At 35.1% G+C, this 17041-nt stretch overlaps 1 protein-coding gene across 7 annotated transcripts in view; it reads left to right on the forward strand.

Annotated features, from left to right (window-relative positions):
- The first annotated feature begins 3737 nt into the window (after positions 1-3737).
- atosa (atos homolog A) overlaps positions 3738-17041 on the forward strand; it is a 79101-nt gene continuing 65797 nt past the window's right edge. For 2 of the 7 annotated variants that reach the window (XM_073929126.1, XM_073929127.1), the window contains exons 1-3: positions 3738-4587; positions 11606-11829; positions 11926-11958. In XM_073929126.1, the coding sequence (XP_073785227.1) occupies positions 11661-11829; positions 11926-11958 (202 nt within the window). In that variant the 5' untranslated portion in view covers positions 3738-4587; positions 11606-11660. 7 annotated transcript variants of the gene reach the window in all.

Here is a 17041-nt window from a genome sequence, read left to right on the forward strand (position 1 = left end):
TATGAATAGAAATACAAAGTCACGTGTTAAACGTCATAATCTGATTGGTGATCCCCAAATAAAGTCATATTTGTAGTATCTCATAAGACAGAGTGGAAGTTCTAAGCCTTTTTATATCCTTAAGTGTTTTGTCTATTTTTTTAATCTGTCTGTAGGGGTAAAGCTAAAAATGAACGTCGGTTTAATCCTTCTGGGTATTCGTTTGTTCTTCGATGCGTGAAAGCTCTATTCCATCAATCAGCTACAATGACCTCTGTGCTGTTATCTAATAGCATGAACGACAGTGGAGAGTTTTGTAATAAGGCCTGATCCCCTGGGACAAATTCAATTTAATAGAGATTGCACATGCTAACATTTAGACGACATTCATTAATACTGATAATTGCTTTACTACAGAAAGACAAAGCCAGTGAATGAATTGTTAAAAATTGTATGAGAATCTGATGAGTTCAAAAATTAAACCTGATGATCATATAATTAAACAAGAGCATATGCTTATAATAGCATATAGTTCACCTAAAAATAAAATGTTTTCTTTCCACTGTTCTTTCTTTGTTGAACATAAAGAAAGATATGCTGCAGAATGGTTGGGGAAAAGGCATTTTATTTTTTGTTCTTATACGCATGTCAATGACTGCTTTTTCCCAGCATTCTATAAGAAGAAATACATAAACTTTAAGTGTGAATTAATGTAGAGTATTCTTAATTTTATGTCAACAATCCATTTAAAGAAACAAGAAAAGGCTTACATGGCCTTTGACGTTTATTTGATATTATGAATTGTCTACAATGTTAATTAGTTCATATTATTTTATTATTAATTTTATAGATTTTAAAAATTATTGTTTTTTATTTTAGGTTTTGAACTGATTTATTCTGCTGTGGCGACCCCTGATTAATAAAGGAACTAAGCCAAAAATGAATGAGTGAATGAATGAATGAATGAATGAATGAATGAATGAATGAATGAATGAATGAATGAATGAATGAATGAATGAATGAATGAATGAATAAATGTTTTACTATTAAGACAAGTTGGATTTACAATTTAAAGTTGTGTGTGTTTTGTTTTATCCTCTGTTATTATCATTTGTTAGTTTATTTAAACAACAAACATGTTTTATGTCATTCATTCATTCATTTTCTTTTTGGCTTAGTCCCTTTATTAATCAGGGATCGCCACAGCAGAATAATCCACCAATTAATCCAGCATATGTTTTACGCATGTCACTGGGAAACACACTTTTTCACACTCATACACTACGGACAATTTAGCTAATTCAATTCACCTATAGTGCATGTCTTTGTGGGGGAAACCCATGCAAACATGAGGAGAACATGCAAACTCCACACAGAAATGCCAACTGACCCAGCCGAGGCTCGAACCAGTGACCTTCTTGCTGTGAGGTGACAGCGCTACCCACTGCGCCTCTGCACTGCTGTTTTATATCAGTGAGTTGAAAACAATATTTAGTACATAACTCTGATTTTTAATTGCAACAAATGCAACTTTTTATATTTATTACACATATCTATTACATAACTGTTATTTAAAAAAATATACAAATGTTATATTTTATTTAAAAATTGGAAGAAATGTTAAAGTTAATGTTAAAAGACTTAAACAAAAAACACTCTTAGGAAATCCAGTAACTGACCATTTTAAAGAGATCTTGTACCCATTTATTTCTGACAATCATTTAACATTTTTGGCTGAACCATAAACTACTAAAATATATTATATTTTACTGTATTGCACAGTATTTACAATTCTGTCAGTTAAGATAATTCTCCAGCAATACTGTAATATTTACTATCTACAAGTAATAGACAGTAATAAATAGCCTACATGTAGAAATATTAACCTATAGAGTGCTCAGCACATTTGAGTACATCTCACTTAAAAAAAATATTTTATCTACTTCTCAGTGAATATAGGCAATGTATTTTGGTGCATTTAAACTAAACAGATTTATCAAACAGATATATTTATTAAAATAATATTTTAGTCACCAAACATATTTAGAAACAGAAAGATAATACAATTAAATTCAAGCAATATATATATATATATATATATATATATATATATATATATATATATATATATATATATATATATATATATATTTTTTTTTTTTTTTTTTTTTTTTTTTTTGTCTTTAATATTTTTCTATAACATATAAATTTGGGTGTTCTAGTTTTTGGACCATTATCTTGAATTATTTTGTTAGACAAGCTCCAGAATTAGCTTCAGTACTGACTAATCTAACGTATATGCACAAATATAATATTGTATAGATCAGTTCTTGTAAAAAAGTTCTCAAACTTTTTTCATCAAGCACCACCTCAGTAAAAATATTATCTCTCCAAGTGCCACCATAATGAACAGTATTGAAATACAGTAGCATAGTACGCCTAATTAAGCAGCTACAGCTCTGCACAGTTCAAAAACCAGGCAGATTAATTCCTATTATTAAGAATATTTATTATTGTGAGCCACTTTAAACATTATAAATAGTTTGAACATTAACACTGTACTGTGTTTACAGGTAGAAAAAAACAAAAAAATAAATAAAATAAAAAAGTTTTAATTAAAATTTGCTTTTAAAGTTTAATTAAAATGGTAGACTACTGTTCTTAAAAAGTAAAAAAAAAAAACTTCTGGACTTAAATGTAAAGTAGTAGCCTATTCATCAAAACCTAGAAATGTTGCTTGGACCTTATGAATTTAGTCATCTTATTCATATATAAATCATTAGTAATAATTTTTTTAAACATATTTTGCATGTATTCCTCTGCGTACCACTGGAAGGATGCCCGCGTACACAAAATTTGAGAACCACTAGTATAGATTAAAAATATAAGATACGATTTGTGAGGGGTGTACAGTACTTAAATATGCTAAGGACCATATATGTAGAAAATGTAACTGTTGCAGTATTGGTTATTTATTTACTATAATTATTGTATCACCTCTACAACTAGAATAACCACAACAGATTATGAACGGAACAAAGCGCCCTAGAACAGCTGTGATAATGTGTGTGTGTGCGCGCGCTGTATGCTGTATTCGGGTTTTCTTTCTGCTGACATAAACACCTTCACACTCTTTAAAACTGTCCTTTTATTATACAAGGCCGTTCTCTACATTCACTAACATTACTGTAACCTTGTTTATTGTCAATAATATGTGTATATTCACATAAATGTGTTTGATTTAGTTTGTTTTGAATGGGGACACGTTGGTTCTGAACGTTCTGGGGTTTTGTTTTGTTGACCTTTTAGCTTGGGTAAATGTTTGTTTTGGTTTGTTTTTGCTGGGTATGGATATAAAAAAAATATGAATTTAAAAGATAGATTTGTGAGGGGTGTACTTATATATGCTGGGCACTGTATAACAGCCCATATGTCGAAAATATACAGTAGGCCTATTGGTTATTCGTTTATATTACTATAATTGTTGTATCACCTCTTCAACTAGAATTACCACAACAATTACAGCTACTTATAGTATTTTTTTCACGGTGGGAGAGTTCCAGCAGAAAAAAAAACATTTGCATTTAAGCATTCACACTCTTGTAAACTTGTGTTAACCCAAAGGGGGTTACATCCACGAGTTTCGCGGGAACAGGTTCAAGCGAGTGCCGTGGGGCGGAAGTGACGTCCAACCTGGGGGCGGGACCAGCTGTTGTTGGGACACATGACTTAAGAGGCTGTCCTCCTGCATTTGTTTTGACAAGCAGAGAGAGAGAGAGAGAGAGAGAGAAGGAGAGAGAGAGAGAGAGAGAACATGAGCTTTGTCCCTGCTGATCATTTAATCTCCGAGATATCGTTCAGACATCTCGAAAACTTCTGTTTAGAGTCCGTCATCGCGTTCTGCCAGTCGCGTCGTGCAGATAGTTTCAACGTTGTTAACCTAGTCGTTCCGTCACCAGTGTTTTCTTGCTTTTATGGGGAGGGTTTATGATCAAGTGGTCGAAAAAGAAGGGGGTTTAGAGAAATGAGCCACTTCTTGTCGGCTAAAGTGAGACTCGCCACAGCAACGTAACATTTCTCCAGTCTGGAGTAGATGATGGTGATGTTGATGATGATGATGTTGGTGGTTCCTTGTTAGTGTCTCATCTACCAGTCCAGGGTCCGATCTTGCTGGTTGGTGAAAATGATCTCGGGGATCCCGATGCGTCTCATGTGGCTTTAATTTGAGCAGATCAGTGGCAGAGGAGAGACTGGTGTGTTGGCACTGGAGCTCGTTTAAGCATCGGCAATGAGGCGACTGGCAGGCGGGATATTTATCTAGATAGAGAAGAGGGATGATAATTGCGTGTTTATTTAAGTAGACCGCTGGTGTTTTGATGGACTAGTTCATCAGACCGCTGGACTCTTAACATACAGTGGCATATAGATCCACGCTTGATCTCACAGTTCAGATCGTTAATATCCGAATGGCTGTGTGCCAGATCGATAGCTAACCGATGTCTAAGGGACGAGTTTTTAAGTCTAAACAAAGATCTGAAGACGGAAGACGGACCGCGGGCATCCTGGAGGGGATCACGGTGTCTGTGACCAACATGAAACCTGACAGAGGTAAATATATCCAATAAAAGAATAGAAAATTGCGTGATTACACCAGTGTATGAATGTCATCTGTGTTTGAGTCGTGACGTCACGGCGCTGCAGTGTTTGTTTCATTGTTTCATGCATGTGCTTTGATAATGTGCAGATGATGCATTGTAACATTTTGTTTTTGTCGCTGCTAATGCGTTAGTTGTCGCTTTCTGAACAGAACAAAGCGCCCTAGATCAGCTGTGTCAATGTGTGTGTGCGCTGTATGTTGTTTGTGTTTTTTTCCGCTGACATAAACATCTTCACACTCTTTAAAACTGTCCTTTTATTATATAAGAGCGTTCTCTACATTCGCTACCGTTACTGTAACGCGATTTATCGTCGATAATATGTGTACAATCATGTAAATGTGTTTGTTTTGGTTGGGGATAAGTTGGTTTTGATGGTTCTTGGGTTTTGTTTTGTTGCTTATATGCATATGGATTGCATATTTGCCGTTTGGGTTTGGTAAATGTTTGTTTTGGTTTGGTATAGGTTTGTTTAAGCTGGGTATGGGTTTGTTTTGGCCAGACTTTGTACAAGGTGTGTATTTGTTTTTAGGTGTTTGGATTTAAATGTGTTTTTGTTGGTTACATGTATTTTTGTTTGACTATGCGTTTAGTTTGATTTGAGCTTGGCTTTTTTGTTGGATGCATGTTTGATTTGTTTAGGTATGTGAATGCTTTGTTTAGAATCAGAGCAAGGTCAGATTTGCTTTAGTTGGATGTGGTCTTGGTTAGGTTAGCTAGCTTTGTTTTAAGTAGGTCAGGCTTTTTAGTCTGTTACTTTTTATCATTATTATTTTTATTTTTTACACAGGGCTGGGTGATTATTCGAAATGAAACTGCAAATGCGATTAAGCGATTCTCATGTACATCTTGTCAGGGAAGCACGTCTAGTAAATATCCTCCAAAGGCCAGAGGGTGCACTTGTGCAGAAACTTTAAGCTAGTAATGTGACTAAGAATCATAAAACCATAAATGGCCACAACTACTAATATAAACACTTGACTGAAATAAGGAAAAGAGTTTGAATAAAAACAGTTTATGTTGTATTTTCACATGATTGCAGATGCAGCAGCATTTACTACACAGAGCCATAGTTCACTAATAATCTACGCAATCACAGAATGATTAACTTGACTTCATTATCATCTGATTTAATCAACTTTGGATTCAAATGCAATTTTGTGTAGTTTGTCAGTAAACTTACTGCTACATCTGAAAGCACATACTGGAGATTAACTAGAATAGTTTTTACTGACTAAATTAGCATATAAATTGGCTTTGTTTAATTGCCCTGCCCTCATATGCATGTATTGTATACCTCACTGCAGATTTGTTATAGTTTTATATGGGTTTGCTTGGGTTATTTTTAGTTTTCTTTAGGTAGATGTTTCGTTCAAGCTTGGGTAAATTTCTGTTGGGTATGGGTTTGATTTGGTTAGGTGCGGTTTATTTTTATGTACATGTTTGATTTGTCTTATGTTGAGTGCATGTTTGGTTCTATATATGGTTTGCTTGGATATGGAATTGTCGTTGTCTGGTCAATGTTTATTCATTGGTTATGATTTTGATTTTTAGGTGTTCATTCTGAAAGATCATCTGATTAAATTAGACCAATAATACAATGGAATTAACTGCAGAAAGTGATTTAGCATTACATTAGTGAATGGGCACTCAGCCCATATTTGCATGACATGACCTGCCCTCCCTCCTTCCCCCATTAGATTTGTCACTGCTATAGGTCTCTTCTTCCTTATAAAAATTTATGAAACCAGCCGCACAGCACACCACTCTCAAATAGTACCCTAGACATTGAAATGTTTGTAACATGACATCAACTATAGTTATATAGTTATACTATATCTAGATAATAAACCATCTAACTGCTGTACTCTCGGTCCTAAGCTTCCATGTTTGGACATGCTGGAGTCATGTTTGGATGTAATTTGGCCCCTGTGACTGTGGTTTGCCCTACTGCCGCAACCAAAGCTGCCAATTTCCAAAGGCCAACAAACAGTCTCGACAAGTCAGATATATTTTTGTTGGAACTCAGTTTTGTTACAGAGAATAAACTTTAAATTGGAATGAGCTATTTGCATTCCTATGGTGTCTTCAGAACTGTTTTCCTCTATTGGATCTCTTCTTGTGGATTAAAGACCTCTTGGTCTGTTTGGCTTCTCGGAGTAAGAGTCAATTACTGTCAAAAGGCTGTTTTGCTGAAGATATGACATCCTTTCTGTGCCATTGTTATATGGAACATACTGTTCCACTGATGAAAATAGCAGGTTGTTCACTTCCAAAAGCACTCCCTCTTGATTTCTTTCCTCTTTACATTGGAAACTTAAAACGCTTTCCACATTTTTCAGACTAGGGCTGTGCAGTGTATAAATTCAGTATTGATATTGTGGTGTGTGAATCTGCAATAGTCACATTGTCGAGTTGTGATTAAAATGAATCGGAAATCACAGTTCATAACACATGCAAAATTTAACCTTATATGCCCGTACACACCGGGACACTCTCCGCTTGGATTTAAATGCATCTTTGTTGGTTACAAGAATTTTTGCTTGACTACATATTTAGTTTAATTTGAGCTTAGATGTTTGTTGTTGGATACAACATTTTTAGTTTACAATGGTTTTGTTATGTTTTTTGATGCAGAGATGTAGGGCTGGGTGATCATCCGAAAAAATATTGCGATTCGTAAATGCAATTAAGTAATTGTCATGTACATCTTGTCAGAGAAGCACATGTCTATTAAATATCCCCCAAAGGCCAGGAAGCGCCCGCGTGCAAAAAAAATAATAAATCCACAAAGAATTCAACCCTCAGCTGGGTGGCACGCTCACCTCACAGCACGAAGGTCGAAGCCGGAAAGAAAAGGAATGAATAAATGAAATCATCCCTCTTGTTTTCTTTACTCTTAACATTGGAAACAAAACACTTTCCACATTGTTCAGACTAGGGCGGTGCAATGTATAATTTTAGCTTCGATATCTCAATGTGAGAATCTGCAATAGTCACAATTGCGAGTTGTGATTTATAATTAACCAGAAAACACATGCAAAGTTTAACCCTAAATGCCCATACACACCGAGGCTCTTTTTGCTCATGTTTATTGTCAGCGTTTTTCAAGATGTTTTTCTGCATTCAAATCCAGGCCATATTAATTGGCGATGAGCAGAGTAATTGCCCAAAATCACCTTCTGACATTAGATGGTGCTTTGAAATAAAATTGCAAGTCATGAAAGAAAAGTGGTTGGCACCAATAGCCTAGTGGTTAAGTGCGCCAACATATCGCACCATGATGCTCACGGCGACTTGAGTTCGATTCCTGGCTCGAGGTCCTTTGCCGACCCTACCCCTCTAGGCTAAGCCGTGGTGCAGTAGGTAGTGCTGTCGCCTCACAGCAAGAAGGTCGCTGGTTGGCGTTTCTGTGAGGAGTTTGTATGTTCTCCCTGCGTTTGGGTGGGTTTCCTCCGGGTGCTCCGGTTTCCCCCACAGTTCAAAGACATGCAGTACAGGTCAATTGGATAGGCTAAATTGTCCGTAGTGTATGAGTGTGTGTGTGTGGATGTTTCCCAGAGATGGGTTGTGGCTGGAAGGGCATCTGTTGCGTAAATACTTTGTTGGATAAGTTGGCGGTTCATTCCGCTGTGGTGACCCCGGATTAATAAAGGGACTAAGCTGACAAGAGAATGAATGAAAGAAAAGAAAATGAAATGAAACTCGCCATCAAATCCTTTTTGCTACTTTCCACTCCTGCTGACATTATTGTAATAGCTGTTGCGTTCATCATACAGCTTTTGTTTAGACAACGATGAAAAAAGCAGCTCCACATTTATCGTGCATCATCTTTTTCATCGAATCAAAGTGAAACTGACATCACCTTGACTGTTTTTTTTTTGCATGAGCACCTCCAAGTGGTGTTTACTGTAACTTCAGCAGGTGCAGGCATTTAAACAAAAGTGGCAATCTGGTGTGCGTTTCCCAAACAACGACATAAATGCTGGCTGACCTATCATAGTACGATTTTTCCGTTTGGGAAAAAACGATGTATTGACGAGTGTTTCCTAAAACCTGTAGTTTTTTTCTGTCGCAGATCCATCGTTTGAACCACATTAGTTATAACGTAAAACCCCCATAATGATGCTCTAAACGGGGTAAAGTAACAACTTAAGAGTAGAACCCCATAATTTCTTTGTGCAAATTATATTGTTTTACACACACACACACACACACACACACACACACGAACACACTTAAAAAAAATCCAATATTAGTGTTGATAAAAATATGAACTCGTTTTCCTTATTAATTGAAATATATGTAAACGGCTCATATTGGGCCTGTGTTTCCTTTACATATATTACTTGTACGCCTGGTGTTTGTGCGTTGGTCCCTTAAATTAACTTAATCGTTTTTACAAATTTAAGTGGACTGAGTATACAACAATTAAGTTGCCCCCCAAAAAACTTAAGAATTGTGTTGTTTCAACTCATTGTAAGTAAGTAATTTGAACAAGCAGGAAACGTCTTTTTTGAATGCTGCAATCTTCTTAGTAAACCACAAAGCACTGTTTATTTAATTAGTATCTGTGTTTTACTGTGTAAATTTATCCTTGTATTTTATTTACTATATTTTATGCAGCAGATGCACTCTCTATCAGTGTAAAATTGTTTATTTTATGCCAAATGGAGCTTTTTAAAACATATTGTGAAATTATATTCAAGATATTGCAATATACATATATCCCAGAATAAAACTAAATATTTCAATGACAGTTTTTCCAATGTCATGCAGCCCTAATTTAGACTATATCCTGTTTTTCTAGTTTTGTTTTTTTTAAAGTAGGGATTCTGTGGTTCTCTCTTGTTTCTGGCACTAGGGTGACACACACAATAAACTCAGACATGTAACAGGATCATGTGGCTTCCTTTGGACTCTATCGCGGCTGAAAATCAATTCGTCTGGAGCTGACACCAATAAACATCTCTTGTTTGGCATGTAAACAAACACGTTTTCTTTTTTCCCTCTTTGCTTAACATTATTGATCCAGCACTGTTCCCTGGTTGTTTTGATCACTTTGATTTGATCATTTAGAGGCGTATTTGACCTAACAGATTCTGTGATCACTTAATCACAACCATGCCGTTCCAAGCCATATGACTGGTTTGTTTGAAGAAAAACAGAGGTTTTAAAGATTGTTCATTTTATTTTCCACTAAGGAATTGTTTTTTTTTTTCTTTTTGGTGTCGAAGCTGAGTAACAGAGGTAGATATTTTTGAGTTATTATTTTAATACCGCAAGTACTTTTTAAGTCATAATTGAGGTTAATGGGATAGATCACCTAAAAAATGAAAATTCTGTCATCCTTGCCCAGAGCAAATGCGTGCATGGCTTCTGTGTGTGACAGTTTTAATAGCAAACTGAGTGAGCACACTTTCGTTCTACCCAATCAGAATTGAGCAACCGAACTATGCAGAATGCCCACAAAAAAAAAAAAAAAGCGCGGACGAGTTGGATGATGACGTCTGCTGCTTCAGAAGCTTTATTAAACTAATTAATGTTAAAGAAAAACAACATTACTAATATGGGAATATTTTGGTTTCAAAGTCACACAAAATTAAAATGTTTTGATAACTTCATGTGTATTTCGCGTGCATTCAAGATTCGCAATGCAGGTATGTGCGTCGTCTGTAGTGACTGACTGTAATGTATTGTACTATAAAAATATAATTTGTCATTTCATTTTCATAGAGCATTTATGTATAATTGCGTTAGCTGCAGAATTTCAAAGCATTTTATGGAATGAAATGCTTCTTATTGGACATTACTTCATTCAATGCAACTGTACGCATGACTTTACAGAAAGCTTACGACCCACTAACAACGGTTTGCTTTAAGAACATGTTAAAAAATTTAGTTACAGACTAGCTAGTAGTTACAAAGCCAATAGTGTGGACTTTACCTTCTAGTTTAAGAAAGAACGAACAGCTGGTGCAGCTGGTGCCCATGAAATAACTAATGGTACAACACACTATCTCGCTAAAGACACAGTGCCTTTTAATGCAGTGACCAAAGACGGATTTGAAAAAAAATAATTCAAATGCTGGATAGGAGACATAACATTTCCTCACATCTATTTTAGCCATTTTGGAGTACACAAGCTGTCAACGTTATGATATTTTGTGCAGCATCAGTAATAATTATTTTGTTTTAGACAGTATAAGCTACACAAAGGCTCTTATTAGCTATATTATTTTGCTGAGTGTTCTGTATTTTTATAAAAAATATTTTTTATTTTTATAATAAGCTACACTATCGCTAACTTGAGTTTAACTTAATTACAGAAAGGTAAGGTCATTTTGTTTGTGCATACTGTTTGCTCTATATTTAAAACAAATTTGAATAAATGTTGAAGTTAATATCTTTTCAGTTTCTTTTTTTTTTAACTACCACTCACTGTATGTTAGACAGATTATTAAGCTGAAGCTTGACTACAAAATGAAATTGCAAATCAAATCGAAATCAAAATATCTGTCAAAAAAAGTTCCCTATTAGACGGCATTCATAAAGAATGCAAATTTGTATCTGAAAACATGAGATGCAGCACACAGAAATGGCTCCACCATGTTGCCCTTGTCATGCCAGCTTGCTACACAGAAGCTTGCAACGCTTGTTCCACCTCACAGTTCTTCTCATTTTTTTCCACTGCTGTGGAACTGACAGTAATGAGCGCCACTGTGTAAAAGTTTTACCATGAAACTTTGTTTGTGTACAGTTACACCTCTAGTATATTACATAACATCCAATTATTCATGAAGATATTTTGGGATTATATTGTGCAGCCCTAGTCCTAGTTCACGGTAAAAGGATTGTGAAACGCTGGAATACATGCAATATAAACGCATAAAAGAATTCCGTTTTGCATCTTATTTTTTGTCAGTGTGTATTTGTGAATTTAAAAAAAACTTTGCCTGTTATGTCATCAGGTGGAAAGCTGCTTGTGGATCCAGGAACTTTGTGTTGTGAAGGCCATGTGGAAACATGTTCCAGGGAGAAATTATGTCATATTTTTGTTCCCGTTCTGGAATAACCAGTCGGATCAGGCCTGCTGCAGTCAGCTGGGAGAGTTTGGAGTGTCTCGTCTTGAAGCTGAACAGCTGTTTGGTTATGACACAGTTTCCCTTGAGTTGGGCGGTGTGGATGTGTCTGTGTATGTGTGTGTGTGTATACACCTCACGCAGTGGGAAATTAGGTGTGTTAATGGTTGCTAGTTTGCATATTGTTTTTCTTCTTTGTTTTGTCTTAGATTGTCACCATAGAAGAGCGCTTCATCAACCAGGTATGAAATCCTTTGTATAAGCATTACGCATTCCATAACAAGGTTATGAGCAGTTTTTTTTTGGTTTCCCTGGAAGCCAATGATACACAACCAAATTCTCAATCTAGAAAACACGTCCAGGTCACATTCCAACCTAAAATATAAAAGTTTTGATTTTGAATAATAATATCAGAACAAAGTAAGGAGATAAAATTTTATAAATTGTAATACAATTTAAAAAATGCAATGTATGCATGACTAATCTAATCAAACGGGATAATCAGTTTGGTGGAACTTAACAAAGCAATAGTTAACCAGCATTTAAACCTGGGTTTGATTTATTTCTGTAATGCAGTTAGAAAATCTTAAATATCATGTATTAAAAGTGGAACATATCCAGTAAAGAAATTGTTGTTACTGATGAATTTTAGGGCCTTTAATGATTTTCCTAAGGTAAATGTAAGGTTATGAATGTTACCATGGATGATTTAATGACATTTTCAGTAGCTGAAAGACCGAGAGAGAGTACATGCGACATGAGCCATTTCATTGATGCTATAACTATTAGTAAATCAAAAGAATTAATCATTCATTTTCTTTTCGGCTCAGTCACTTTATTAATCTGGGGTCGCCATAGCGGAATAAACTGCCAACTTATCCAGCATATGTTTTACGCAATGGATGACCTCCCATCTGCAATCCATCACTGGAAAACACCCATACACACTCATTCACACACATACACTATACGGACAATTTAGCCTACCCAATTCACCTGTACCGCATGTCTTAGGACTTGTGGGGGAAACTGGAGCACCCGGAGGAAACCCACGCCAACACGGGGAGAACATGCAAACTCCAAACAGAAACGCCAACTGACCCATCCATAGTTTGAAGGAATTTTGGCTCATTCCTCCTGACAGAATTGGTGTAAGTAAGTCAGATTTGTTGGCTGTCTTGATCGCACAAGCTTTTTTAACTCTGCCCTCAAATTTTCTATTGGATTGAGATCAGGGCTTTATGATGGCCACTCCAAAACATTCACTCTGTTGTTCTTAAAGAACATTTAGCTAATTTGGCAGTATGCTGAGGGTCATGGTCTGTCTGGAAGACTCATTTGTGGCCAAGTTTTAATTTGCTGGCTGATGTCTTGAGATGTTGCTTCAGTATTTCTACATAATGTTCTTTCTTCATGATGCCATCTATGCTGTGAAGTGGACCAGTCCCTCCTGCAGCAAAACAGCCCCACAACATAATGCTGCTTCCCCATACTTCACAGTTGGGATGGTGTTTTCTAGGCTTGTAAGCTTTTCCCTTTGTCCTCCAAATGTAACACTGGTCATTAGGCCAAACAGTTCAATCTTAGTTCCATCAGACCACAGGACATGTCTCCAAAAATCAGTCTTCTTTCCCAGTGTAATTTAGCAAATTGTAATCTGTTTTTTTTTTTTTTTTTTGATTCTGGCTTGTTGATTTTCCCATGTTGTCACACAAAGAAGCAGTGTGCTTAAGGGTTCCATAAAACTGTTCTACAATTGTGCCTCCAATTAACTCAAATGTTGTCAATTAGCCAATCAGAAACTTCCAAAACTTTGAAACCATCATCTGAGCTTTTTCTGAAGCATAATAATCTTATTGTATGTAAACTTGACTTACAAGAAAAGTTATAACAATTTCTCAAAAAATCTCTCTCTCATTATTTTGCTATTAAGCATAACAGAAACAAATTTGAGAAAAAGTCTAGTCACATTAACATCTGACTTTTTTTAAATGGTTATGTGCCTTTTTATACAGTGTACGTACATTTCTGGTTTCAACTGTAAATAAATAAATAAATAAATAAATAAATAAATAAATAAATAAACTAATTAATTAATTAATTAATTAATTACTTAATAAAAGGGGTGGCTATTAGGACTGTTGGGCCCTTAGAATTGCTTAGGGCCCCCAAATCTGCCCCTGGCACCAGCAGAACAAACATGGTAAATTGTGATTTCAAGTGGACTTTAAAAGGTTTTGTGAGACTCACCAGGTGAGCCATATTTCTGCTGCTCTCCACAGAATTTCTTTTTGCATTGTGGAAACAGTCAGCAGTCTTACGTAACTTCTCTCTATCTCTCACATGAGCATTTGCTGTTCAGCTGGGGGGCAGGCAAGCGCAATGACATCAGTTCCTGTGAGGCTGTGATCTTTAGCCGCGACCACTGTGGCTCAGGTTCAGCTTGATAAAGGGCAGGTTCAAGAAAAGCAACTGATTCTAGACCAGCGCTCACTCAAATAGCTGCACACAGCATGAAGAGAGGGGGCCATCTGGACCTGTAGCTTTTCTCTCTGTTGGTGTAAACACTCACTGTGGGCGTTTCTATTAATGGAATGTGTACAAGCTGTATACGTAAACACGAGCCGACCACACCTGAGCACTGAAACTGCACTTATAAATAAGCTAGTACGACCTGTATGCACAGAAGAGCAGCTATGCAAATAAGAGACTGGCAGCTCATTTGCATTTGCATGTGTCATCTTGTTTGCATTTTTTGGGTTGCATTGATTTTGACCTTTTAAGTACATGAAACCTTGTGATGCCTGTTTTGTAGCTATTAACTCATCCATAGTGTAGTGCCGATATTATCATTAAATGGGTCGCTTTTATTCTCAATATTGCTTCAGTACTTTTGATACAAGGTTTAGCATGGATGGATTTATAGGATTTTGCATTGCTATAAATACATATATACATACAGTGAGGGAAATAAGTATTAAACACGTCATTATTTATCCCAGATAACATTTTAACCGGATGTTGGTAACAGCCAGCGAAATACATATATGCAAAGAAAACAAATCTAATAAGTTTACAAATTAAGCTATCTGTAATAAAATGAAATGACACAGGGAGAAGGTATTAAACACATGAAGGAAGGTGTAGAAAGACAGTGAAAGCCCAGACAGCAGCTGTAATCTGTCAGTAGTTATTCATCAACCCTCTGCCCTTCCTCAGCGAAAATTAATATAATCTGTTTCAGTTCAACATTTACATTACAAGGATGATGAAGATGAGTGGCCCAGCTAGTCACCTGACTTGAATTCAGTAGAAAATACGAAATAAAGATCAGATTTGATAGACGAGACCCAGAGAACCATTACGTTTTTTTACACTCTGTTGAAGTCTGGGAAAAACTCACACCTGAGCAATTCATGTGACTTCATTCTCCAGATGGGAGGCATCTTTAAACTGCATCACCAAAAAAGCCTTTTATATAAAGTATACATTAAGTTAGTCAGCACAAATTGAAACTGGAAGTAAGCTAACAAAAAACTGCAGATCAGTTTAACAATCAGTACACAAAAAAGAAGTTTATATGTTTAGGCGGAAAATTAAATACAATTGTATTATATTTTAAACAAGAAAAATCAAGAGAAATATAAAAAAATACATTTAGTTAATCTCTTTGTAATTTGTGTTATTATTATTATTATTTTTAAATAACTCTTTTTAAATAAAATGTCTGGATTTCTGGGGGTTTAAAGAACTGTTTGAAGTAAAAGCTAAAAAAATTATTAATACGTATTGTAATATGTAAATGAAATGTCTGGAGTTTTAGGGATTTTGTGAAACTGTTTGAAGAAAAAGCTAAAATAAAATATCAAAATAAAATAAAAAATGTGTAAAGATTCATTAGTGTAATGTTTAATAAAGTTAACAACAGTAGTCCAAAGGCAATAAACATATTATAATGAACACAATATTATTAAATCACATTGAAGTATTTACATGATTAGAAAATCTTTTAAGTATTAAATACATTCACAAACAAAATGTATTCAAATAAGCCAATAATAATTGAATAAAAATGTGTGAATAAATTTATAAAAAAGTAAAAATGTAAATCATTAACAATTAAATTTTTCCAAAGTTATATTTGCATCACTTTTTTTATATTAATTGTTTACTGCATCAATTTTATTCTTATAGAACAAGCTGTATTATGCAATTATGAATGATTGGATACTTAAACAAAAAGCTGTATTAGTGACTGTATGCACATATGGGGTTGTAATTGAGGACAGTGAATCATAAATTAACAAACCATATTTGTAGCGAGCAATTTGATTAACTGTCTTTTTGACATGCTGGATCACTTTTACATATTTGCTGCACTTTCAATTGCGGTTTTAAAACCAAAGCTACGATGTCATGATGTCATGATGAATATTGTACTGCAAGGTAGCAGGCATAGTTAACACAATAATGGATTTATAATTCGCCATTCTAATTGCTTCTGTTATTATATTTAGATTACTTTTGACATCATCTAAAGCTCACTTCATTTAAAAATACTTCTAAAGTGGTAAATCATCCAGAAATGCAAATTGTTATAAACTTTTCTCCACTTATTCCAAACCTGTTTTTTTTTACTCCTGGAAAACAATATATGGTTTAGCTTTCATTATGGTCATGAACTGTATTTGTGGGAGGAATATTCTCATTTTAGAAAGCATCTGATTGGACAAAATAAATGCACTACCTCGCAAAAATCTTGTCGTCATTCCCTTTTGTAAGACCAACAAATAATATTTTGATTCTAGAAGGTAGGTTTTGGCTGGCCCAGTCACCGGATATGAACATTATTGAGCATGTCTGGGGTAAAATGAAGGTGGAGGCATTAGAAATGAATCCAAATAATTTTAATGATGGGAGTCATACACAAAATTAATTATTTTCCACTGCACCATGACTTTATATTCTATACTGTGCATTATTTCTGTTAAGTGATGAGATTTTTGTCAAAGCAAAGTCCAACCTTACTGTTCTAATTAAATAAGTAAAAATCATAGTTTATTTTGGTAAAATAAGTGTAATCTAGAGGACTTTACCTTTCATATAAGCCACTTCTAATACCAAATAATCAACTAGAAGTCAAGTTATTGTTTGTTGTTCCTAAAACTTCGATAGGCGACAAGACTTTTGTCAGGTAGTGTATGCACTGTCAATAGGATATGGTACATAAAGTGCAAAGCTAAATATAACAAACAGATAATTGTTTTCATGAATCCATAAATGTTCCTGACCTTACAATCCTTAACAAAACCCTCATAGTGAGAA

This window comes from Danio rerio, chromosome 18 (genome assembly GCF_049306965.1).
Source record: "Danio rerio strain Tuebingen ecotype United States chromosome 18, GRCz12tu, whole genome shotgun sequence".
NCBI classification, from domain to species: Eukaryota; Metazoa; Chordata; class Actinopteri; order Cypriniformes; family Danionidae; genus Danio; species Danio rerio.